The 26,820-nt window shown below is 42.3% G+C and overlaps 1 protein-coding gene across 1 annotated transcript in view; it reads left to right on the top strand.

Annotated features, from left to right (window-relative positions):
* RCN1 (reticulocalbin 1) overlaps window positions 1–26,820 on the top strand; it is a 162,165-nt gene that overhangs the window by 64,981 nt on the left and 70,364 nt on the right. The window contains exon 4 of the mRNA XM_069623559.1: window positions 11,327–11,387. Coding sequence (XP_069479660.1) covers window positions 11,327–11,387 — 61 coding nt within the window. The remainder of the gene's footprint in view (window positions 1–11,326; window positions 11,388–26,820) is intronic.

Genomic DNA, 26,820 nt, shown 5'->3' on the forward strand with positions numbered 1-26,820 from the left:
ACCTGCTTCACATATATATTCATATGTTACAATACAAAAGAATGTAGACTAAATTAAAATCTTTGAGTCAACGATGTAGCATAATAAACCATTCTGTACAATGATTCTTTTTAAGGGGCCATCAAAAGTAGCACACATTTTTAACACTGCATTTCCTTTTTAGACCATGTATTTTCTTTCTTTGGATGTTAAGCAAAAAGAAAGGAATGTGTCTGATCTTAGAGCTGACCTAGTGTTGTGGTTGATCACCCGAACAGCAAGCACTCAAACCTGCTTGCGTTTGTTCCATAATATTGTATTTTAACCTTCTTTGTTTACCTTCTAATAACCTAAACAATAGCATCTGTGCCTCCACCTTGATGTTCTCAAGAGATCATCATAGAGACCCCTCAATTTACATTGAGTATGACTTGCAGAAGAAATCCAATGTTTACATATGTGATTAGTTTCAAATGTATTGGTGACAACAGTCATACATGCTGTATGTGAAATTGGATATTCAGTCCAGCAGTCCTTTAGTGCTTTTTCTCTTTTAATTCTTTTTGTCGGACAGTAAAACAAAAACGTATTGTACTGTTTTTCTACCTATTCAAAGTCCAGTACCAATTCTGAGTTTCTCCATAATTGATTAGTGTGGTGGTTCAGAAGGACGCAGACTCTGATAAGCCATTTCACTATGAGGTTTCTTAAAGAAAAGAAAAAAGGCTTAACTTTCCCTATCCTATAAGGCATGCCTACCTAACAAAAGTAACTTGCATGCTTGTCAGTTGTTGGTGAATGTCTTAACAGAATCTGTCCACGGTTGAAACTGGGGTTAACTGACCCTACCACTAGAATTCCAACTAAAGACAGGAGAATAACTCCCTTCTCCTGTGGTCTATTTGCTTCTTTCAAACTTCTGTTTCAGTAGTTGATTTTCAGATAGTCCCTGTTGACTTGTTTGATCTGCATATACAATTCGTTCAGAACTTGGCTTTGCTTTGCCTTTTCTTGGTGATTGTCTTTTTGGGTTTGATTGCTCTCTTTGATTATCTCTACTGAGATTTGTTCTTCTCTCCTCCCATGGTAAAGTTATTCCACATTTATAAGTCTTTCTTTTTATTTTCCTTTCTTGTAATTAACTGATACAAGATTGAATATTCCAGTATTGGTTCTGATTTACTTCTGAGGTTTCACTATGCGTATTTCTTTGGCTTGACTGAGACAAGTATGAGTGGTCCCATAATGATTTGCATTCACTCATTTTGGGTTAAGTATCACAGTCTCTTTATTTTGACTGGGAGGTGTATGGTTGGTCTCCTAATTATCTGTTCCCCCCTCCCGGATCTCCCATTTTCCCTGTTACCTTGGGCTCATAGGGATAACTTCACTGTGGCTTTTAGCGGCTCGAGGTTGGTTCCCTGTGTCATCTGTGTTCTCTCTCTTGTTTCTGTGATGCTTTCCTTTTTGTCCCATTGTCGAGGATAGTCATATGGTACTTCCCGTACCTTTTTTAGGTTCTGGATCACCTTCTGTGGAGTGGTTTTGTCTTTGTTTAGGGGACTCTTGTTTTGTGGTCATGTCTCCTGCTCCCTCTCCTCCAGGATGCACCACGTCTGATTCAGCTCCACGTTCCGTTCTGGTCACAGGACGCTGCATGTCCAACACTCTCTGCAACAGGTAACAGCTGCATTTTGTAATTCACAGGCTTTTCTATCCGCCAGTCTCTTCCCTCCTTGTGTGTGATGTATGCTTGGGACTACCCTGGCCTACGTCTAGGTCTTCCTGTCTTGCATGGCCTTTCTCTTTCGCCATATATCATCCTCCTCATACCAGTTGACTGGGATATTTCGTTTAAAGAGGTATTTACAGTGTCTGGAAGACAGTAGCAGATCCTGGTTTATTCTTCATACATGTTTCCATAATAGATGTTCTCTGAGGTCTAAGGGATCAAGAGTAAGACTCGGACACAGTGGCATTATGATGATTTTTAAGACTTTTATTGATACAATTAGAGAGGCTTCCGAAAATCCTACCTATCCCTAACTCCATGAGGGGTTTCCCAGCCTCAACAAAACTAATGAATGTCCATGTCGGAATGTCCAAAACAACAAGCTCTTTGTCCTGTGTCCAAAATCCTATCCTGACCCTCGCACACTAAACTCCACATAGTGTGAAGGGGAAAATGTCTTTTAGCTAATCGGCTCCTTTCCAAAGTTCCAACATAAAGTGCCAAAGAGTAAAAGAAACCAACAAAGTTCTACCAGTTAAAGGGGTTCTTCCCTTCCCCTGGATTCCTCTGGCGAGCACGTTGCCGCTGAGCTATCCTCCCGAGACAGTATCATGCACTGATCGGTTTCCTCAAACTTTGACCTGAAGGCCACTAGGGTTACCTTCACACCCTTCTGGTATTCCATAGTCAGTAGATCATTGTCTGAAATGAAATCCTCTATTAGAGTCCCTGACTCCAGATTCTGCGGGGCGGAGGGGGCTGAGGTTCAATTTTCATAGCCATTGAATCATCCGTGCAAAAACATTTGTGCTCGTGCTGCTATGGAAAAGGCACTTCTATGTGAACTGGCTAACTGGAGCTCTGGATCTTGGTGTCCCTTCATTGGCTATCAATTTCTCCAACACGATTTATATTATGGATTTTGTTCTTCCTAGCTTGCTGCTTCAGTTACTTGACTCTGGTATGTTACTTTTGTGTTGCATGCCTATGATAGAACTGTTGTGTCCTGGCCACTCTGGGTGTCCGATTCTTCTTCTAAATTGTTTTCGGTCCTGTGTCCAAACCATTCCAAAGACCAATGTTGTGCTTGGCCTTTTCTGTAACTTTTTTTCACATATAAATAGTTTTCTTAAAATTGTATGAATAATGAATAGGTTTTAGGAAGAGACCACTTTACATAGTTAGTAAATTGGCTGGGTTAGTAAAATCAAAGTATAGCCACACTAAAACTCTCATGGCTACAAATGATTGTACAGTGCTGGTTTAACAAGCTGTGTAATGTTTGTTTTTTTGTTTTAGAAGCAAAGTTCCCTTCTATTAGTTTAAAAAAAAATATTAAGGTTCTCTATAAAGGCAAATGAGCTTTGATGGCTACCCTGACTTGAGAGCCTGATAATTTCATATTTGTCACACCCTCAACTGCTCGCAATGGTTTATCACGTGGGTCTATCTCCCACACTTCCTTCTTCCTGTGCCTTGTTCCTTTCCTGGAATGTTGGTCTACCTCAGATTTGCGCTTGGGACAAAGGTTAGAAAGGTTCTTTAGGGATTTACTTTTTACAACCACACTTAGTCCATGCTTTGTGTCCTCTTACTCGATTTCTTTCTATGCTCTGTGTGTTGATAATAACATCTTCTTTGGGAAGTTGCTGTTAATCGAAGCATAGGTAAACACTCTTCACTTTCACTAATTGGCACCGCTAAAGGTGGGGCAGTGAGAGAAGTCCTGCTTTGGTTTTAAATCCAACACAGGCTGAGATGGCATAAGACATATACATGGCATCCTGCCTCCTCCGAAAGCCCCTCAAAACACAAAACCCATACCTTTTTGTCAGAAATTTGGCAGGTATGCCAAATTGAGCTATAACGGTTAACAGAGAAACTGGGTTTTGGGCCCATTATGAATCTGAGGTACTTGTGCATACCTGGGTTGGTACAAATGGATGTTAATATTGGACTTTAGAAACTCTATGACTTAAAGTGTGCAAATCAATTCATGAAACTACTTGACAAATATGAGACTTATATAAACATGTTAAGCAAACTTAGTATTTTAGTTTTTTTTCCAAATCATAAAGAGAATACTAGAAGTACCAGAATGTAAAGTAATGTCAGTCTATGCATCTCCTAGGTTTTGGAACTGTTACGACTAAAAACAAAAAATAAAACTGAAACCAGGCCAAATGCTTGTAGTCTTTGTTTGGCAGACATGCAGGTTTGCTATTATGATTTTGATTTTACATTTATAAAGCGCTCACACAGCCCGCAGGCATCGAGGCGCTGTTACAGGAATTGTTTGTTTTTCTTAGTTGCGTAGTTGTTTTTTTTTTTTTGTCTTAGTTACGTATTTATAACGCGCTTAAACACCCAGAGGTTTCTAAGCGCGGACCCGGGGATCGAACCTGTTGTTGCTTCGTGTCGTCTTGCTTCCAAGACGCGCACGCTGCCGCTGAGCTATCCTCCCGGGACAAATCCATATGAATCATCCAAAGAAAATGTGAAGTGTTCCAAAAAGAAAATCCTACCTTAAGAGCAGCAACTTTCTTACTTTTGATTTATAAATAATATGGCAGTATTAACCCGTTCCACGGGCTATACCCGGGGTAACGGGAGGGCAGCCTGAATTAAAGGCCTGAGCGGAGTGAGCTTTTAATGAGTGCACCGGGACGTCACCCCCAATATAGCCTGTGGAACTGGTTAATAAAGCCATTAGCACCCTGGGTTACCAAAGCGGTAACCCGGGGCGTTAAAACATTTTTGTTTTTAAATGTCATTCAAAGAACAGGACGTGTGCAGCGTCCCTTTCATTGATAGAAAATGTTGTGCAAAGATGGCCGCCATGGTTGAGGAAGATGGGGCTCTGTACAGAGCCCCTCTCCTTTTCCATGGCTGCCAAACGGAGCAAGGAGAGAAGCTGCAGGAGCTGCGGCAGCAACCCCTTCCGTGGCAAACGGGCAAGTAGGGATTGGGGGTAAAATGACTGTGGCGGTGGCAGTGGGGGGAAGATTGCCGACTGGGGAGCCGGCGATCAGGTGACCTGGAATGCAGGCTAGATGAGGAATATTGACCTGTATTTCTAGCCTCCTTATGGGCCAACTCCCACACACAGGGTTCTAATAACAATAAATAGGAGGCCAGTAAGGATCCCCCTTTGTTAGCATCCACTAAAACGTTAGATTGGTACTTCAGAAGTGTTCTGGAAGCTTTGTGTGTACTTTTTTGTTTATATTAAAGTTTTGCACCAATAAGAGCCTTCACCTTCTCTGTGGGTAGGCGAGTTTGTATAATCTTTTATGGGACATGAGACTCTTAGCTGTATTTTGTTTTGTTTTTTCTAATTTGGTCTTCTGTGCTTCAGGACTGGTTTATATGTATCTCATATTGTTGCTACTGGTGAAGCCTCATCTTCATTTAAATGACCAACATTACACCGTGAAATTGCCCAATTGAATTTCTGAATTTTTTAGATCACTAAAGATCTTTAATGTGCCATTTATTATTTCTGGATGGGATGCTCCCCACAATCCATAGATATGACAATTGTGGCATGGTCTGAGATTAAAAGTGGCAAGATGTGAGCTCTATACACGTGTGTCATCCACCTTTTACAGTTGATTCTAGAATATGAGGAGTGTATGGGTGACAGACGGGTGTATTCTAGTTCAGGTTTGTTTAGACCCAAAATCTGCTAAATGATTTCCCTGAGCACTGCTTACAAGGTTTATGTATGTGGTATGAGCATGCAGTGTGACTTCCTAAGGAATGGTATATAACGGTAAATAAAGATACCCACCAATTAGAAGGGACAATCTTTTTAGCCTCTGCATTACCTGGATTAACTTGCACCAGAACCCAGGATTGACTTGGTTAGGCCCATAGATTTTCAGGATCTTATACAAATGTTTTCAATCATGCATTCCAAAATATCTTATCTACAATTTGGGAAATGGGAACCAAATGTTTTACTATATGGCAACACCTCCCTTTCGTCCCTTTGCTTCAGAATAATAGAATTGGCCCACCCATTGACCTTAATCCTGGCAGCCTATTTTCCAGGAACGTTAGTTTCTTAGATGAGAGTAAATAAGATTCTAATTTCCTCAGACAAGACAGCACCTAGTGCCTTTTTTTAATAGGAAATATTAAACCCTTAACATTCCATGTAATAACATTAACCAGCAGACTTTAGATTTTCATGGGGTATAATGCATCTTTCAAACTCCTTCATATGCTCATCTAAGGAATGGGACCAAAGCCGAATAAGCACATTGGCACCTTCTAACAAAACAATGAATGAGAAATATGCAAACACCTTGGTGCAATATTGTGCATCCACGTGGTGGTCAACAGCAAGGCAGCAAGGTTAACCCCTAGAGGCAATCGAATTACCAACCATACAAAACACCCTATGAATCTGAAGCCCATCATTGGCCCCAGAGGGGGAGATGCAACAGAGACTACTGCCTTCCCAGTCCCCTCAATCAAACGAATAATAACTATGCAGATACTAGTAACTGTGCATATCGCCACAGGTGCCCACATCCAAAAAGTCCTTTCAATATGGTACCTAGCCTTATAGTAGATCAGTTGTTCATTTTCAAGGGAGATCTGGACTTGCCTTTTTCTTCTCACATTTTGTGTGTTATGGTGGCCTTGTAAAGAGAACCTGGTCTCAAAGTTGTAACCTTCTGAAATCTAAAACGAGATGGCTTTCCTTCTAGTCCCATACAGTAACGGCGATGCAGTCGGCCTCCTGGACAGACAATATGGAAGGATGCATGCCCATGGGATCTTCAGATGAGACCTCTCAGATTTGCCAGAGGGCTGCCGTGTTGTTGAAGAATTTGGAGAGACCACTTGGAGTTGACTACCATTTTTGCAGGCACCAGGAGGCCGTGATGTAGGCCTCAACCATGAAGCTCCATATTACAAAATGGTTTCCTCTTAGTCATTGTGCATCTGGAGAGGTGTTATGTATACTGGACATGCTTCAAGATGTAATTTGTTTCTTCCTTTTTTTAATTTAACTTCTTTCAAGATCTGAGCTCCTCAAGTGTAATGTTTAAGGCATGGGCTTCAACTCTTGGGTGGTTGTTCTAGAGCCAACTCAGGATGCCTTTGTATCTCCAGTGGGGGAGAGAAAGTAATTTGTAGCACATAGAGCAAAGTCACAGTGTCTGATTCTTCAATGTTTTCTGGCACTCTGAAGAATCTTATGTTATTTTGACCGTTTCTGTTCTCCAGTTCAATGACACTGGATTCCACTTCAAACCGCCTGCCATGAAAAGACTCCATGCTCTCAACATGGTTTTTCAGAGAGGATATTCTCCTCATTGTGTCCTAACTGCCCTATAAATGAGCTCATGCCACTGAAACTCCATTTCATCTCATCTTGGTCCTCCTGGTTGTGCTTATCAATAGATGGCGTGATTTTCTGAATGATGCCGTTTAGCCAAGACAATGCTGAGGTCATTCTGACAAGGTTCATCTATCTTGGGGGGGGGGGGGGGAGGGAATACTGGGCTATGGATGGGTGTTGGTTTCATCATCTTTTCATTCAAATGTAGTGCTTTTTTTAATGGCGTTTCAACAGTTAGTTGCTCTTTATCATGGGACAGTAGTGTCCAACACCTTTACGCCAATCTGTTTATCCATGTAGCTGTTCAGATTGTGTTAGCTCAAATTAGGCTCTTAAAAAAAAATCCATGTTCCCATATACAGGTCCTACATGTACATTATGTACATGTAGTCACTTCCGAGATGACCGCCAACCTTTCTAAAGTATGGTGGCTATAGTAATGGAAGAAGGGCTTCTCCAGTGTGGTTGCATCAGCTCCCTCAATTACCAGGGCTGCAGTTAGAGGGCTGACAGCCTTAGTGTACCAGCTCTGCACCCTATCCATGGTGCGTCCATCGCCTGCAGGGGCCCTCCACCCACCTCCTTCCCCAATACATTTCTTCCACTGGTCATCTCTACTCTCTCCCCTAGGGCCACAGAGGGTTTAGAGTCCTACCTAATGCATCACAACCACAGTGCTGCAACTCTTGGAGGTCTCTGCCTCCTCCTGGTGCATTATGGAGCACTCATAGAAAGTTGGATCTTTTTCAGGGGGGATCTGCTGAGATTACCAACTTATGTGGAGCTTGGACATGCAGCTGGGTACTTAAGCAGCCATCTTGTGGGCTGCTGTCCTCACCCTAGCTCATGATAGCTCCTGAACATTTGTCAACCCATGTTATTACATCTTTTGTTTGCCACCGTTTTTTAAGATATGTAATGTTTTTGAGTATTTTTAGGACAGTATGTTGCCCGGAGAAAAATAGGTATCTAGCAAGTCAGCAATGGCATTCATTATATTACCATCTTGAAAATGCACATTTTAATGAGGGAGGAAAACGGACCTTCATTTTTATTTTTTGTGGCTGACCACCTGCACTTTCAAATCAAACTTAAATAGTACTGCAAAGACATCAAGTTGGCATTGTTGGTTCTATCGCCTGTCTGCCAAAAATTTGGTGTTTTTCTTTTGGAGTATTCTGAAAGTCTATGGGAACTCTGAAGAGCGATGTTTCATGTCTTGAAAGTCTATACATTTGTCTGAGTTGCAGTTTCTAATTGTTCCTTTGGCAGCTTCTCCCCAATTGGTAACCATCCATTCAATCAATCTGTCTTCAGGCTGATTTTGTTATCCTTTTAAAGCTGTGTTTGATCTCCGGAGAGCTAGATTTATTTTGACTACACTTGTATTCTTGTTTTTCATTTTTCTTTTTTTTCTTGTTGATAATCTCTGGTATAGATAGTTGATTTGGGGGTTTCGTTAATATTGGTTTTGATGTATACAATTACATTTTTTTACAGAGCACCTTGATATGATTTGGCATTTATTACCTTCACACTCCAGGTTGAGACATCCTTTTTAGTAAATTGCAAAGCAACCCAAATATAAAGCCTAACATATTCTAAACTTTAATGAAGTTCATAACTAAGAAACCAGTAGAAAGCATTAGTAGGCTCTTAGCTTTGTTCTACTCCATTTTTAAATATTCATCAATCTAGTGTAATAACGATATTTCCCATGTGCTCGCATCACAACATTTCACCTGTGGCCCTACAATTGAGTTGAGCTACACCAGGAGTGATTTCCTCTGTGCATTGGTTTTGTTTATTTCACTTCAGTAAGCAGTGGGCAAGTGTGCACCTTTTCAAATGGTCTCAAATCAGACCCGGTTCTGGTAGTTCCAGCAAAGTTTAGAATGAACTGGGCCAAATGCCTGAACTATCTTCCAATCCTTTTGGACAATTTTAAGTTTCACAAGCATGTAGTGTAAAGGTTGGAGACTTTAACTTTAATTTAGCACCCTGCTGTCACAAATCGTGTCCCAAATAGTGGTGAGCTATGTTTGATATATGTTTATTATACGAATAAGTGGTCACTTTACAACGAGGTTAAAGTTAAATCGTAGGTTTCCCTTCTTCCGTTAGAACTGTACAGTCAATCATCGTTGTGATTTCCAACCAGTCTACTATGCGTTTCACTTCTGCATCATGTTCTCAGAGCGAGGAATGCGGATCTGGAATGGAATCTTCTAACGGTGTTAATTGCAATCCTGTTATCTGAATTAAATGAAGACTCAACTTACTACTAGTTGATGTACAGTACTGATCGGACACAGTATAGAGTACCACTAATTCCATTAATCGGTTTCTAGCCTTACGTGAAATCCTTTTATTTTTAACTTGTTTATTTTATTTTGATTTCTTAATTGGCACTCAAATGCCCTTGCTTGTGAAAAACTGCTCTCAAATAGCTTGTCAGAATTACCACCTTTCCAATGGGAGTATTGAAATTTGAAAACTGCTTCTGAAGTTAAACCAGACCCTTTGACTGGAACTATAGCATTTAAATATTGTGAAAGCTAATTTATATTGCTAACCATAACTAGAAAGAAAATATAGCTATTCCAGCTTGTAGTTGCTATGGTTGTTCCACTCTACTTGTTTTTCTTTGGTTTGGTTGGGGTTCTTGATTTTGAAGACCTGCTGTTTTAATTGGCCTTGCATACTATCGCATAGGGGTTTCACGGTATTGTTTTTATGGCGGTATGACAACCTTCTTGCCAAATGACTGTACATCATGGTTATCACGGTAAAGCAGGTGGAGTTAACTAATCTTAACACATATTTTCTTAAAGGTCATACATTGTCAGCATTTTGAAACTTGTCTCTGCACATTTTTAGCTGATCCTCCAGGAATCTAAGGCGGCTGCAGATTTGGTCTTTTATGGCGCTCACTCGTTCATCGCCTTGAATGAAAGAGTGACTAGTGGAAGTGTTAAAATGCACATTTTGAGCAATGAGCTTGCTGCTCAGTCACAGGTCATCACTTTGAAAATCGGCCTCGACCAGCATTATTTTGGAACCACATGGCATGGGCATCGTGAAACCTTGCTGCGATCAGTCATAAAAGTTTGTTTTGATAACGCTTTATCCCATTAAAGGGAGAAAAGTCACTCATGTGAGGTCTGAAAGCCCACGTCATTGTACTTCTTTTGTCAAAATGCCATAGCCAACACACACACTCGCCGAAAGGTTGCATATTGATCAAATCACTATAGCGTGTTTACCATCTGCCTGGTGTATTATTAAGGTCTGATGTTGGAGTCACCACTGACCATGTAACCCTAACAGGACATCGTTCAGTGGGCGCTGTTGATTTCTTTCAGTACATGTTCATTTACATTCTTAAAGATAGTGGCACAAAAACATTTTGAAAATGACAAAGTTAAAATACATATCGGCATAAAAATGGCCTAGACCACCACCTCACCACAACCCCGCCATTACCATTTTTCCCAGGTCTGAGCGCATTAGGACCCTTGTCATGTTGAGTTGAGACGGAGGAATGCTTTCATGGATGGTGTCACAAATCGAGGAGAGCTGAGAAATATCTCACCCCATTGCTCTGGATACTTCAAATTGAATGTAGAATCTGTCCTGCCTGCTTGAGTCCAGTGCCATATGCTGAAGGCAAGTGAAGGATCAAGCAAAGCAACAACTCTAGTGCCAGTGTGCAAATCTACAAGGAGAACAGTGGGCGGGGGGTGGCAGTTTATATACTAGCACAAAGCACTGATAGGCCCAGTGTTCATACAGTCTACAGAGCTAACATTTTTTTGTGGACATGCATCAGAAGGGCATCCAGTTCATTCCCCCCCTCCCCCCTTTGAATTAATTCTGGGATGTGTAGTTAGAATGACACTTTTTTTTAAGGGTTTGGGATAGCAAGGTCTTCAGCTGTGCAAAATCACCTGTTTCAAATGGCCCAATGTGGGGGTTGGTCATGTCCCCCCAGTTGTTACTATTCACATGACCTACCCATGCAATTCGAAATAAAGTGTGCAAATTCTGAATGAAATTGACATTTTAAGAAATGACTGCTTGGACAAAGGCGCACATCCAGCAACTTTGCAAATTCAGAACAAAATTGTGATCTTTTCTACAGTCCGTCTAATCACCTTGGCAGACCTGCATGTCTGATGGGCCCTTCTGTTTTGATAGTTTCGAAAAATATAAAATCCGTATGAATGACTTATCCACTTTTAATTTTTCGACAGGAAACGCTGGAAGATATAGATAAAAATGGTGATGGATTTGTGGATCAAGATGAATACATTGGTAAGTACTGGATTATCGCGAAAGTTAAGCTGTACCAAATGACTTTTGGAGACTGTGCCCTTTTGAGGATTAACTGTTGAGACGCCATATTTGTGCCCTCTTTTCTGCAGCGCAGTGCAGCTACAGTACTCTGTTTGTTTGTATATCCCTTAATTTAACCTAATAACACACCAGAAAATGGTTCAGATTGTGTTCTTTTATGTACGATGATCTGAAGCGGAACGGACATGAATATATGAAAAAATCTAACATGTATCTAAAATGTGCAACTGGGCTTTTGTCAATCGCAATGTTTTTCTGGTCAAACTTCAGTCACACTTAGTACTTATTAGGGTTCCCGCTGCTCATGCCACAAAGGCAAAGTGGAAGCAAATGTGTACATTGTTTTTGCACAATCTCATATGGCTACTGGAACGGACTTCCCACTGCACTTTCTTCATAATGACAGGTTCTTGTGTTCTTAAAGTGGTTTCAGTAATGAAGAGATGAAAAGCCATTTGATTTCAGTGTTGTTCCCGAATGGTCCTTTGCACAGCAGTAGAATGAGCGGCATTCTGTTATTTAAGGTATACATCTGTTTAAATAGAATGTGCCCTATTGGAAGTGGGGAAAACAGGAAGTACGTTGAAAATCCCCCATGGTTCGAACTACCTTTTTGAATCGCGCCCCTATAGATAATCAGCAACAGTGTACACATGTTAATTAATGACAGGGCTTTTTCTAATCATTATAAATTCTATTTAGTCACAAATGTGAATGCTTTTCATGTACGACTAAAATAATAGAGAAGTACACTTTCCACAGTAATTAAAGTTCATTCTGTGACATTACCTACATATAATTACGAGGTAGTTGTCAACATTTGTTACTGTGTGAACGCTGCGTTCTCCAGTTCTATACATAGCACAATGGACTATTCCAGCGCTCAGTATGTTGCATGAACAATTATGATAAAATCGAATTGACAGGACATGCCAACTTATTAAAATAAACAATGTAATGCTTTTGATTAAATTAAATGCATGCGCAAAGAAAATGTGTGCTTTGTGAACCTTGCCCGAGCAGATGGTAAAATGTGCTACTTGAATTAGAGTTGCTTATTCTTCACAGCATGCAGTGACAAGTATCTACCGTCATAGCTATTTGGTTGAAGAACATTTTTCTTAAACAAGGCAGCAACTTTGATATTCACAGTGATTAATTCACTGTAAAAAAGGAAATGGTATTGTTGTTCATCGTGTGAGACTCTAGATGGCTTTCCGCTTAGGAAACCAGTCATCGGCAAGAAAATACAACCTAGAAATTGATACATACTTAATTTGACATATGTTCCGATCTTTGTTTTGATTCTTAGAAGTTATTACATGTTGTAGAGCTGTACTATGCTTTCTTATGTTTCTTTGTAATGTACTAGTATTCTGATCACAATTTTAAATACGTTTGGCAATTAGAACTATATAGTTATGCATATCACAAGTATTGATTTTTTTTTTGGTCAATTTGTTGAATAATGCATACTAATTTGACCTTTTACATACCCTTTTGCCTGCTTTATAGACTCCTATACAAGTCAGGTATTTGGGTGCTCTTCTGAAAAAGCTTTCTTTCCGCTCTAACCTACTTTTTTTTTTTGGTGTTTAGCTGTAGATGGAGTTTCTTGATTTTGTGTGCTAAGCGTGACAGTGAATATTACCAAGTAATGATTGTATCAGAGTTTGGCAAGTGAACATGGAAGTAAGGGATTTGTGATGCTTTCTGCAGGCCAATTATTTCCATCCCAACATATTATCTAGTATGCAATCCAATATCTGGAGACCCCTGATGAGAAATATACTGCAGTTTTGGTTGTGTAGTGCTTTATATGGATTTTGAACAAGAGCTTAGTTGCAGGGTGAAATTAAATGGTCTGATACTTGGGTATGGGAAGTGAACTTCTTTACTAAATTCCAGTGACAAGGTATATGCATCATGTAAATCCATGGGTAAGTAGGAAGTAACACAAGACATCCACTGGCCTCCTCTCTCACAGGCTGTTTCACTCTAACTGACCATTCATGGAGCTTACAAGGGCACTCACACCACAACATTCCACAGGCATAACATTCCATCAGGCATTCTCTCGGCAAGCATTCATGCAGGAAACCCAATACACAAAACAAGCTTCTAATTAATTCAGAACGCAACTTATATCAATAGAGGCCGACCGATAGGGTCTTCCCATGTACAGTGCTAACCTGACTGCCCTGTTCTGAAGACATTGATGGATAGAGGTTTAGTTCACTGAAAGATCTGAGAAGAGTGGATTTACCTACTGAAGTAGAACAAAGAATCAACAGTCAAGACCCAGTACTTCTTGCCTTTTTCCAGCCACCTCTGTGCACTCAGAGAAGTGGGGCACAATGAGGAAAAGGCTGACAGAGACAACGGTCCATTTACTACAATGTAGGGTCTAGTTCATAGGTTTTTATATAAATGATTGGTTTCATGTCAATTATGCATTGCAATCCTCATTGCATGGTAGGGTTCGATATACATTTCTTCAGATTCTTATTGTTGGCTGATTAAATGTGGGTATGTCAACAGATGAAAGAGATGTAGAGGAGGAAGAGACAACTAAGAGTAATGCACACTTCCTATTGGAAACCTCAATCTAGTACTGGGACAGAGAAGAGGGAACCTGAAAACTACAGAGCTGAAGGTCGGGCATTTCCCAGTAATTGGCTTAATTGTATTCGAGTAAAAACTGTCAAGTGAAGCATACCTGAACCCCATTGATGGGTTACAGGTGTATAGAAAGGTGGCTTGGCAGCAGCAAGAGAGGAGGAGGGAAGCAGCAGAGGGGAGAAGAAGGCATGTCTGACTCGTGAGAAGCCAGAGGAGAACGGGCCTCTGGGCCGCTGAAGGACTGCAGAGCCCAGCGAGTGACATTGTGTGGCGAGGGAGCTTTTGTCTCCAGGGAGCTTGAGAAGGGAGCCGTGGAAAGTTGTGGTCCCTTCGCTATGGCCGAGAAATGCTTGATTACTCTGGAAGTATCAATGCAGGGGTGTCTGCAGGGCAGGCAGTGAGACCCTGACATCAAGTCCTGGAAAGCATCATAATGAAGAGACCGAGAAGAAGAATGCTGCGACATGTGAGTTTCAAAGGAATGCGAGAAACCTAGTGAACGTATGAGAAAGACTGAATTACATTGTATCAGAGTGGTCACGTACAATCGGCACATTCTCGAAAGCCTCTGATTGAAGTAGAGAAACTAACTGAAAGGAATGAAATGTTTGAAAGGGGTTTTTGTAGAAACACATCAGAGAGGTCCCATTTGAGCGGTACGTGTTCAAACATCTGATTAACCAAGAACATTGGGAAAGCAACACAGTGGAATACTGTGAATAAGTGAAAGAAAGCTGTGGATGAGCAGCCGAGGGTTGCCAGTGAAGTGTGAGCAAAATGAAGCTGTAAATGAAAGCCAACAAAGAAGAGAGCTAAAGAAGTAGCAAGAAGCCAAATCATTAATCTATGAAGTTCTGTGTATTTGTAAACTGCCAAGGTGCCAAAAAGCTGGTTAAAGGCAACTGGTTGTGTGACTTGTAATGGGTGGGCCGTGTGGCCTGTGAACTGTGTCTAGACCATGAAACCCCAACAAATCCAAGATAAGTGTGAAAGCCAGCCTGAAACCAAATAAAACTTGTTTTTCTGAACCAGTGCTTGAAGTTTGGGGAAGGGAACCCCAATCTCTTTTGGAATATTGATTTTGTGAAGCTGTGCTTGAAGCTTGGGAAAAGGAGCCATGAGCTCTTTTGGAACATTATTTTGGTGAACCAGTACTTTATGCCCGGGGAAAGGGAACCCTTTAGTCCCGAAGGAACATTTGAAACCTAAAATTGTTGGAACTGTATCCTGAACTTGCAGACAGTGCTAGACACTGCTCCAGACTTTCTTTTGAATGCTATTTGAGTTTAGAATAACCCTAAACTACATTTCTGTAATAGACGTGAGGGGAAGCATAGGCTTTGGCACATACAGACTCTTGATCTGGACTTCTGGACATAGACTTTCCTTAGTTTCTTTATGTAGGGCAATTCCCTCCATAGTTATAGGGCAAGCTAGGCATTACACCCATCCTGATACTTAATAAAGATTCCATTGTTAAATTCACACTCTGTTGTCTGTGTCATATCCTGAAACCATGCCCGTCTCACAGCATTTACCCCAGATAAGTAAGTAATTTGGTGGGCTGGCTGGGCTCCAGTAAGTAAACTCAGAGATCAGGCATGTGGACTGGTGTTTGGGGAGGTCGCAAGAGTTTGCAGGTGCAAAAGATTGTGTCCAGCTGGACTGCATTTTGTCATAGGTCGTTTCTGGAGTCTAATGGCAGAGGTGTTGAGGCTTTATCTGGTCTAAGGAGGCAAGAACGCTATGTGCCTATCTAGATTGAATTTGTTGTTGCTGCATTCTGATGCATGCATGTGGGTGCCGATGCCTGCAGCAGATGTCCACCGAAGTGGTGCATTTATACGTACCTTGAGGCTCAAATGGAGCTTTGTTATTGATGCCACTGTTTGCTAAGGTACAATACATTGGCTAACCCTCACATTTCTAAGTGCCCCAAGGTTCAGTGCAACACATTGGCTACCCCTTGCATTTCTTAGTGCAACACATCGCCCAAACCCAGGTTTGCGTCTAAGTTCTACATTGACCAAACATAATGGACCAACTTTCACATCTCCTACAACACATTGTCTGTCCCCCAAAATACATGAATGCGTGACACATTGTCAGCCCCTCTAAGTACTTATTTCAAGTTATTTTAGGAGTGGATCATGGTAATCTGCACAATGTTCTGATTTGAGGGTAGTAATGAAGAAGTGGCAGGACTTTAATTGACCACAGTAATGGATCTGCTCAGCGCCAGTACCACGTTACCTTAGTTGTTGCTGTAGGGTGCTTCAGATGTCCAGGGGCAAACAGGATGGAAGCTGCCCAGAGGCGAGCGGCCCTTTGCCTTGGCCCTTTGCCTTGGCCCTTTGCCTTTGCCTTGGCCCTTTGCCTTGGCCCTTTGCCGGCTGACCTGGGCGTTGGTTAGCCATGTTTCCTCAAGATCAACCAGCCAATCAGGGTGGAGGGAGACAGGAACAGGGCTAGGAAGGAGAAGGCAGCGAGAGCGAGGAGGGCAAGAAGAAATGAAATTGCAGATGCAATGTTGAGATGGTAAAGGGGGAAAAAAAAGAACCTGATACAGCTCCAGGGGTCGCGGGGAGCTCGCCTGTAGGTGGATGCACAAAAGAGGAGGAATGGGATGCATAAGAGAGGAGGAAGGGTATCGGGGACAGGCAAAGTAAAGAGACAGAATTGTAGCTGGAGGGATTCTAGAAAGGAGAAGGCCTTGGAGCAGCAGCAGAGGCTACCTCCAAACAGGCAATGCATCAGCTGTAGGGCAACCTAAATGTAGCCCAACTGTGCCAGGAAAGTAGCGCAAATAGAGCCCAACTCCTCTGCTGTAGTGGAAAGAGAGATCAGTACGCAACCGAGTTTTGAAATTGAAATACACATGTGACATGATACAGTACTCCTGACTGGGAGAAAAATAGTAAAGCAAGCCACTATTAATTTACATTGCCGTGATGTAATGAGAAATAACTTTAGTGTTTTGGCCGATGGTTGCACAACATTTTCAGTTATAATGTCAACCACAAAGTCCGCTTTCTGGCACTGCTTTACTCTCGCTCTACTCTGTAGCAATGGTGTTGGTGATGTTTGGTGGCTGCAAGTGTAGACTGTGGGCCTCATTAGGATTTGGGTGGTGCAGTAAACTGAGTTTGGCCATAAGTTGGAGGATTCACCACCAACTATGAGCTGGAGGTAAATCCAACACCAGATTTTGGCAGTAATTCCTCCGGAATCCTCCATAGAGTCCTAATGGGGACTAACACCGTCACCACCACTTTTAATCTGGCAGTAATACCGCCGGACCAAGTGGCTGTAACATTATTAAACGTCAGGGGTATCTCTGTGGATTTTCTGCCAAGATACCACCAAACTCAAAATGAGCCCCTGTGTGTGTGCAACGGTTCCATGTCATTTCATCGCCTGCAATTTCATCCCCTGTCATTTTAATGTGTACATTCCAACAAAAATGTGCATAGTTTATTTTTCTTTTTGTGGGGTACACCCTCCATCCCCCAAAGCCCTCCTTCCACACTTATTCTTGGCTATTGCCTACCTGCCCAAACCCTTATCTACCCTTTCCCACCCCCCCCTAAAAAATGTGATGAGCATATTCGTTGTAATATGCATGTTAAAATGACAGGGGATGGAAATGCAAGCCATGAAAGGACGTCGTACCGTGTGCAACCTGTATGATGATAAAAAACAGGTGGCCGATTGCACTGCTCGTAGACCATTTCTGATCTCTTTTGGTACCCTCGAAAGCCCTGGGTGTGCTGTACCTGCAGTGGAATGCAGATGCTTTGTGTGAAAAGTATCTGTTAACACATGTGCCTCTACCTGGAGCCATTTTAGGCACAAACTCCAGGATTCTCCTGCTCATAAATGAAAAGCAATATGCAAATAAACATAATACAATCTATAGCCCTCTCAGTAAATGAATGAATATACAATGGAGTAACGATGATTTAAAACTGCTTTCGCCGGAATTACTTATATTTTTAGTTAAAGCAACACTAGGCGTTGCAGAAGGCAAGCATCATCTCTTTTCTGTACAGTAACATATTAACAGTAAAATGAAGTGGCTCTTTCCCTAAATGAAACCTGTTAAGACTGATTTTCTATACTCTGGCCTGGGGGACAGATGTACAGAAGGTCAACCTATATTGTGACAGGTACAACTGTGCAGCTGTAGTCAAACCAGTTCAAAGTAGCAGTGACGAGTGCCATGTCTCAAGAGGTGGTGAGCTTGTAAAGGGTCCACAAAGAGTACACATGATGGGAGTCACAAATTTCACTTAGACAATATGTATAAAAATAGTCATATTTCATAGTGTTGTTTGACCATAAATAAATATCAGGTAGAATTATCTCACAACACTAATAATAGGATACATATATAGTGTAAGTGGTTTCAACCCAGCACTCCACCTAAGTCAATGACTAGCGTGAGATGCCCAGCTGGAACCCTTATTTATATATTTCTATGTCAAAAGTTATTTTATTTCTGGATGATGTACCCTTAATAACACCCCTCTCTTTGAATTCCCCCCCCCTGGTCTAACTGAACCAAGAAGTAGGTTGTTTTGCAAAGTTAAAAGATGTATTTGATGAATTAAAATAATATATATATATATATATATATCATACTTTTATGAATATGAACAATATCTAGATATCACAATTATTAATAGTTATACAATGATTAGCAATGGTTGATATGACAATGATCAACAATCTCTTTAATCGATAGGAGTATGGGTGAGAAGAATAATGTAGCAGAGAATAACTTTGTGTGGGTTCAATGAAATGCAATGATATGAAAGTAATGCAGCACAGAAATAAAACTTGATATGAAGTCAATCAAAGACAATGTAATCACACTTTTCCCCCATTACTACACAATCCCCCCTAATATGCAATATGAAGAGATGGAATGAGGACACACAGGTTTCAGGAATATACAATCAACAATGCAGTTCACTCCCGATTCACCCAGCAAACTTAGAGAACAGGAACGATTTTACACATGTCAAATGCTTTTGAATGTGGTTTGAAGTGAATGGGAAAAATGCTAAAAATTGATTTTTATTCGCTAAATGGGATTCAAAACTAGTGAGTCGCTTTGAATAGGTTCAGGTAGACACTAGCACTGATGTTGGAATGACTAATAGATAGGAAACTGAATTCAGAAGTTGCATGCAAGAAATAGCAATTTTAGATGGAATGAAATTGAGCCAAATGCAGAATCGCAGCAAACTTTTCAGCACGCGAGAAATGCGATTACAGAAATTTTGTTCCTAGCATGTACGGGTCAGAAGTTACAGAGGTTTTAGTAAAGGTCGATTTTTCAGAAAAAGATTCAAGATTTTACAAATGAGATTGCGCTTTTGAAGATTTACCAACAAGGATGGGCTTGTACTAAGGGGCTATGAAGATGCAAGATACCCAACGGCCAGCCACCAGAACAGCGGCGCCTCCGCTCTGACATTTGTCCACCAAGACACTTGACTTTCTTCAGAAAAATATTAGCACACAGATGATTATCAACACAATTATCACTGAATTATATGGATGATGGAAGGATTCAGGATAGACACAAGAGATTCTACAATGCAGTTCTGGATATGTTGGAATGGGTTGGATAGGATTACTTAAGACTAAGAGATGGCTATGGACAGTTCTAGGCTAAATACTCACAACTATGGGTTTGGAATGGAATAGGCCCGTCAGGATCTGGCCAAGGCTTTGGCTGGAATTCGCTTGCCACCGGACAAGTCTCAGGCGCTTGGTTCTGCTCTCAGCAAGGCACTCTGGTCTGCACGGCCTCCTGGACTGGATCTGACAGGTTGGTTCTGGGTACAGCTCTGCTCTACTGGTTTGGATCTCTGGGTTCTAGCAAGGGTTCTTGGCCAGAAGCAGCACAACAGCTCAGCCAGGCTGTTGGATTAGTTGTGCCCCTTGGAAGTTTAGGGGTTCAAATCAGGTTGCAAGATTTTAAAGGCCAGCTGAGAAGGGTTCAGCTTTTTGGATTGGGCCTTTTTCTTCAGGGTTCTGGAGTCTGGATATGGGTCTGGAGTCTGGATCTGGGTTCTTCCTGCAGAGTGCTACGCCAGTCGATCGATGGGTGAATGTGTGTGTGTTTCTGTGCCCTCAACAGTCCCTATTTATGTATTTCTCAGGGGTTGGGTAGGCTGATTATATTATGCCCAACCCTCTAAGAAGCCGAAGGGTCAGAGAATTTCCTCTCCCCTGATTTGAGAAGCAACAGTGTGTCATGATGTGTCCTGTTTATGGTCCAGGGAGAAAACCCTCCCCTTTGTTTCTGTACGGTATCTTATTTTTCACAAAAAGCATATTTATAATATCCCAACTTGCTAATATTACATATTTACATTACAGATTCATTAAGGCATGTGTCTGTCAAAGTCCCATCTTCTGGAGAGCTTTGATTCACAAATGACAGCTTTTTGCGCTTTTGGTCGGTTATTCAGTGTCAGTTCTATACCAATTTGTTTATATACATGCACAAACCATCTGGGCATATTCCTGTAAGTTTCATATGTTTAACATTATCACAACTGCTACAAAGTCCATATTTTGATAATTCTGTCTCTGAATATCGCACCAGTTCCAGAGTAGTTTCTACTTGTGAGCAATATTTTCATTTTAATAAACACTAAATTCCATATTTCTACCAGTTCGGCACAATTTTCTATAAGTCTTTTCCTCAAACATATATTTTCTCCAGTTTAAAATCCACATCTCAGTCTGGGCCTGCCTACAAGGTCTTGGCTGAGCCAGAGAGTAACTTGAGCTTCTTCCTGCCAGGGCTGGTTTCTATTGACGCCCCAAATTAGCATTTCCTTTCAGTTCAAGGGAGTCCTTTGTCTCCACTCAGAGCAACAGGCCAAAGTGCTCCTCCCTTTTCCTTTCACACCTGCCTGTCCAATCCTCAGCAGAGCACAGGGGAAAAGATTCCTTTGTGTGGAATGTCTTTGAAGCTCAGTGTGGCTGGCTTTAACTTTTTAACACCATGTTCAACATAGTCTTGTCCTAAATACAAATTATATTTTTAACAAATATATCCACCAATCGCTTAATTCCATCCTTTTTAAAATATAGTTTTGAATTATATCCACCTCTATTGCTTCTGATAGCAAGTCTTTCCTTTTCATACTATGATTTCAATGTATCGGTTTAAATGACAGGTTTAAGTAATCGCCAGTTCCTGACACAGGCGAGCAGCGGTACTACGCCCATTTTTGACATATTTCTTTCAAGCAAGCATCTTTGAAGGTGGATTTTCTTCTGATAAATATGTTTCTGATGACATTGTGCTTCTGTGAATTATTTAAATAAATTGATGTTGAACACCCACCAAGGATGCTGGATCTTTTGTGATGTTTGTTAGTTTGTTTGTTTTATTTATTTGTATAGCGCTCCAAACCCGGAGGTAGAAGGGCGCATAAGAAGACGGTTACATAATTGTGATGTCAAAATTTCAAAATACAGCAGTTTACAGAGTGTACAGACATGTTTGAGCAATGGAAGGGGTACGCCCATATTAGGAGGTACTAGAGTTACAAATACAACAATTTGCAGAGTTTATTTGAGCATATGGTGGAGCTACTCATTGTTCAGGAGCCAACCGATAACATGTTTCCTGAAGATCTGGAAGGACTTGATGGTTTTAATGTTGAGTCGTAGGGTGTTCCAGAGTTGGGAGGCAAGTACTGTGAAGCTAGCTCCTCCAGCTCTTTTTAAGAGGAATCTGGGCACTGGCAAGCATAAGGTGTTGGAGTATCTAGTGGCGAGTTTCAAGGTGAATTTGTTAGTGAGATATGGTGGGGCTAGGTGGTTTAAAGCCTTGTATGTGAGGCAGATGGTTTTCAGGTAAGGTCGATTTTTTTTTTTTTTTTTTTTTTTTTTTTTTTTTTTATTTATTTTTATTTTTTATTTTTTTTTTTTTGGATGGAGAGCCATCTGCAGGATTTCCTGGCAGTGGAGATGTGCTCACGACTGGGGATGTTGAGTGTTACGCGTAATGTATTATTTTGAAGTACTTGTAGTTTGTTAATTGATTGGTTGGCACCTAGGTACAGGCTATTGCAGTAGTCCAGTTTAGATTGTATGAGGGCTCTCGCAAGAGTGAGGCAACTGTTAGAAGATAGGAAGGGCTGCTGGCCCTGATAAGGTTTCCGGTGTAGGCAGAGGCTGAGGCAATCATGTTAGTTTGTTTAGAAAGGTTGCAGTTGGCATCAAGGTAAAAGCCAAGCGTTTTTACGCTTTTGGTGGTGGGGATGGTGTGACCATCAATAGCGATGTTGTTGTAGTTGGGATTCAGTTTTGCCAGGTTGCTGGGAGAGCGACAAGGAGAAGCTCTGTCTTCTCATCATTCAAGCAGAGGCCATGGGAGGCCACCCATGTCTGAATGAAGGAGACTATTTTGTTTATCCGGGTGATGTCTTTCTGGTAGTGGCCTGTGATGGTGAGGAGTATCTGGGTGTCATCTGCTTAATTTGTGTAGGTGACACTCAGACGGTCCAGTTGGTCAAATAGTGGCTTTGTAAATATGTTATACAAAGTGGGGGAGACACAGGAGCCTTGTGGGACTCCGCAGGAGATGGGGATGGGGTCTGCTGCATCTGTAGATGAGAAGACCCACATGGTTCTGTTTGCCAGAAAGGATTGTATCCATGTGACTGCAGCGGTGGAGAAGTGAGCTGCAGTGGCTAGGTGGCTACAGAGGATTTTATGGTTGACCAGGTCGAAGGCCGCTGAGAAGTCCAAGAGGAGTAGGATTGCAGTATTGCCTTTGTCTTTAATTTCATCAATTTGACTTTTGAGATTAATAAGGGCCGTTTCTGTTCCGTGTTGAGGTCTGAAGCCAGATTGGCGTATTCCTAGCAGTTGGTTGGATTCTAGGTATTCCTGAATTTGGAGGTAGGCGACTCTGTCCTAGGAAGGGGACTGTGGTGATGGGTCTGTAGTTAGTAGGTATGGCTGGGTCTAGAGATTGTTTTTCAGGAGTAGGAGAACCCATGATTGTTTTAGATTACTGGGGACTGAGTTATTGAGGAATGATAGGTTGATAGTTTCGTGATGAAGGGGGATAGATCTCTGGCTACGTCCTTTATGATCTGGGCGGGACAGCTGTCCCCTTTGAAGTTCGAGGGTTTTAGTGAGGTGATGATTTTGTTGTTAAGGGCGTTTTGGATACTGGTGCACCAAGTTTTGTCTTTTAAGCAGGTGTCAGCGGGTGGATTGGATTTTCCAATTCTTTTAGGATTTTAAATAATTCTTTAGTGGAGGATCCAGCCTGATCAATCCTGATGTTGTATGCCTCTTTTTTAGTGCAAATGATATCTCTTTTGTATAGGGAAGATATGGTTGTGAGATTTGATTTGTTTTCCGTGGTGGGGTTGGTTTTCCAGGTGAGATGTGACTTAGCTTTCTTTTTTCTGAGTAGCTTGAGTTCGGGGGTGTACCAAGAGTTCAGGTGAGCTCTTGATTTGACTTTGCGCAATTTCAGAGGGGCAATGGTATCCATCGCCTTGGCCATGGAGTCATTAAAGGTGTCGATCGATAGGTTTAGGTCCGCATTGGTTGGGAGTGCGTTGAGGGTAGGTAGGACCAAGTGTATTAGGGCTTCAGCAGTAATATTGTGTTTGTTCCTGGTGGGGCAGGCTGGTGCTAAGGGGCTTTTTTTGGGTAATGGTTGGTTGGTGTTGACCTGAAGGAGGATGAGGTGGTGATCCGTCCATGTCTGAGGTTGGGGGTCCTTGCAGAGCATGTTGCAGTTGTAGGTCGCTACCCAGTCGATGATTCTGCCCTTCTGGTAGGTGGGGTGGGCAGTGAGTTGTGCGAAGCCGTGTTCTGTTAGGGCGTTGGCTAAGGATGCGGCAGGTGCATTTTTGGGGTCGCGGTAACCAAAGTTCAGGTCCCAGAGGATAATGATTTGTGCTGATGGCTTGGAGTTTGCAGCAATGAGGGATGTGATGTCTTATTCAAAGACCCCAGGGGTGCCTGGGGGTCTGTATATGAGGTGGAAGGTGATTGTACTTGTGGGGGAGGTTTGCAACTTGACTAGGAGTAGCTCGCAGGATGTAAGTGACACTGAGGAGGCTGATCTGAAGTCTAAGGGGGATATGTAGATGATCACTATGCCTCCTCCCCTGGCGTTGGGTCTATCGTCGCTGAGGATGCCATAATTGTCTGGGATGGCTAGAGATAAGTATGTTCCGGATGCTTCATGAAGCCAAGTTTCTGTTAAGGCTATGAAATCTAGGTCATTGGTGAGAATGATGTCGGCTATTTCTGTGGGGTGGGCAGCAAGGGTTGTGACATTGAGTAATGCTCCTTTTAGTGGGGGGGGGTTAGCGTGGCTTTGTTGGGTGCCTTGTGTTCCTTGTAGGTTTTGGAATTGAGTTTGGCAGTGGGCTTGCTAGTTGTGTTGGGGAGTCTAGTGCCTAGTCTATTGCTGCGGGCTGTGAGATTGGGAGAGAGAGAGGGGGTATGCCCCGGAGGTTGGGGCTGGCAAGAGGCTTGGTGTGGTTAGGCTCGGTGCTAGCTCTGAGGTGGCTGTGGGCTGTTTTGGTGGTAGCAGGGGAGTCTGTTGGTGGGTGATGTAGAGGGCAGGTGGTGAGTGGCGGGAAGGGGGGCAGTGGTGGTAGGAAGGGTGTGGGGCACGGTATGGGGTGGTGTCTAGGACAGGTGAGTTTAGCTAGGCCGTTCATGTAGGCTATGGTATTTGTTACACAATGTACAGAGTACATTGTCCAGCGTGACGCAGAAAGGGAACATAAGTGTAAGCCAGGTGAACATAGTATGGCTACGAGGGTGCGTGGTGCTGGAGGCTGGATTTGTGGAGATAGTTTGGAGAGCAGCCTAGGCTGCTGAGTTAGTTAGATCTGGGTATGGGTAGGTCTATAGGAAAGTACACAATGGCAAATATGCACCTACATTCAGAATAGTACAAAAGGCAAATATGCACCTAAATTCAAAATAGTAAATAATGGCAAATATGCACCTAAATTCAAAATAGTAAATAATGGCAAATATGCACCTAAATTCAAAATCGTACAAAATGGCAAATATGCAGTGGGGCAGCACATGGGTTAAAAATAGTATTGCAAAATGGTATAGCGGGTGTTCGAGAGACTGATCATACATTCTTAAGTAGAGGTAAAAGTGGGCACTCAGCGATGGGCATTAGGTAAGAGGGGAAGAGGCCCATAGATGAGCTTGATACTGGATGCAGGTGGCAGGGCATGCTAATAGGCTGTTTTAGTGAATAACAGGTATGCGGCGTGGCAATATGCAGGGCACAGCAGTGGGTTCGGTGCTACAATAAAGTTATTAGTCACAACAACAAGCTCGATACTGAGATGAACTCGGGTATGTATGGAAGTTCAGGCGTCGGGCATCGGTAGAGTGAACGATTGACCGAGCCATGCTCTGGTGGAGAACCAGGAGTCTAGGATCTGTGTGAATTGCCTTTGAGAAGAGGCTAAGCAATTACTCGTTGAGGGGTCTTAGCATGCGTGCCGAGCAGCATCGAAGCAATGCCGGGGGCATTGTCAAGCGAAGTTATTCGTGCACTGCGATGCACGCTTGCAGTTCAGCGTGGAGTAGAATAGGCATCATGGTAACATTAATAGGTGTTGCAGGCCGGTCGTCATTCGTGGAGCACAATGGTTGAGAACCATGATTTTTGCACTTTCCACAGCCAAGGAAAAACGGATTTTTAAACCGCCCTGTGTTTCACTTGCAATGCAGGACTGCTTTTTCAAATTGTTTAATTTTACACTGTGGGCAGCCAAAGGATAGGTTTTGGCAGTGGTCTCCTGTGTTGCCGCTGACATAGGCAAAAGTGGATTGGCAGCCTATTTTTCGGGTTTTCCTGCACACTTCTGGGTGATTTTAGCACACATAATGCATTCCAGCGGCATTCTGAGGTGTCTGATGCAAGCAGTGCACAGTAATGTTGCAGGGCATGGACTTGTGGGTTAAAACATCCCACAAGCCAGTCACTGGAATAGGTAAGGTATGAATTCATATTATTATAGTTTGGAGACTGGCGCTGTCTCCAAACTATATTTATTTCATATTTATTCTTGCACCACAGAAAGTAAAAACTTTGCACAGTGATTCATGTGAAACACAACTCAAATTTTTATTGAATGGCAATTCGTATTTCAAAAAATTGTGGCCCTTTGTGATGACATGTGTTTCGGCGAACACATCACCTTTCTCAAATCAGCGCCAGTCTCCAAACTATAATAATGTGAATTCATCAATTATGATTCATTTCCAAAATGAGTGTAACATAAACATGGTGATAATAGCCATCCACATTCAAGACAATGGCCCTCATTACGACCCTGGCGGATTTCGCGAAGCACGGCGGAAAGCCGTCGATAGCGCCATGGGGGTTGGCGGATTTACCACCCCATGCCGACCTTGGCGGAGCGGTAAATCCCCAATCCCCATTTTACCCTTCCCCATTCCCATTCTTGCCCCATAGGGTATAATGGGAGTGGGGAAGGAGTTAATTACGCCGCCGTAAAGTACGGCGTAATTAACAACGAGGTCCCTTAGCGCCATGGTTTTCTCCGCCCGGTAAAACCAGGCGGAGAAAACCTCCATGGCGCTAAGGGAACTCGTAGTACGGCGGACGGGTCCGCCGCGATTAGCGCTGGCGGAAACCCACTCCGCCAGGGTCCTAATGAGGGCCAATGTGAGTGACCCAAGAACCAAAACGAAAAATCCA

This window comes from Ambystoma mexicanum, chromosome 11 (assembly GCF_040938575.1).
Source record: "Ambystoma mexicanum isolate Mex_15411 chromosome 11, UKY_AmexF1_1, whole genome shotgun sequence".
NCBI lineage: Eukaryota > Metazoa > Chordata > Amphibia > Caudata > Ambystomatidae > Ambystoma > Ambystoma mexicanum.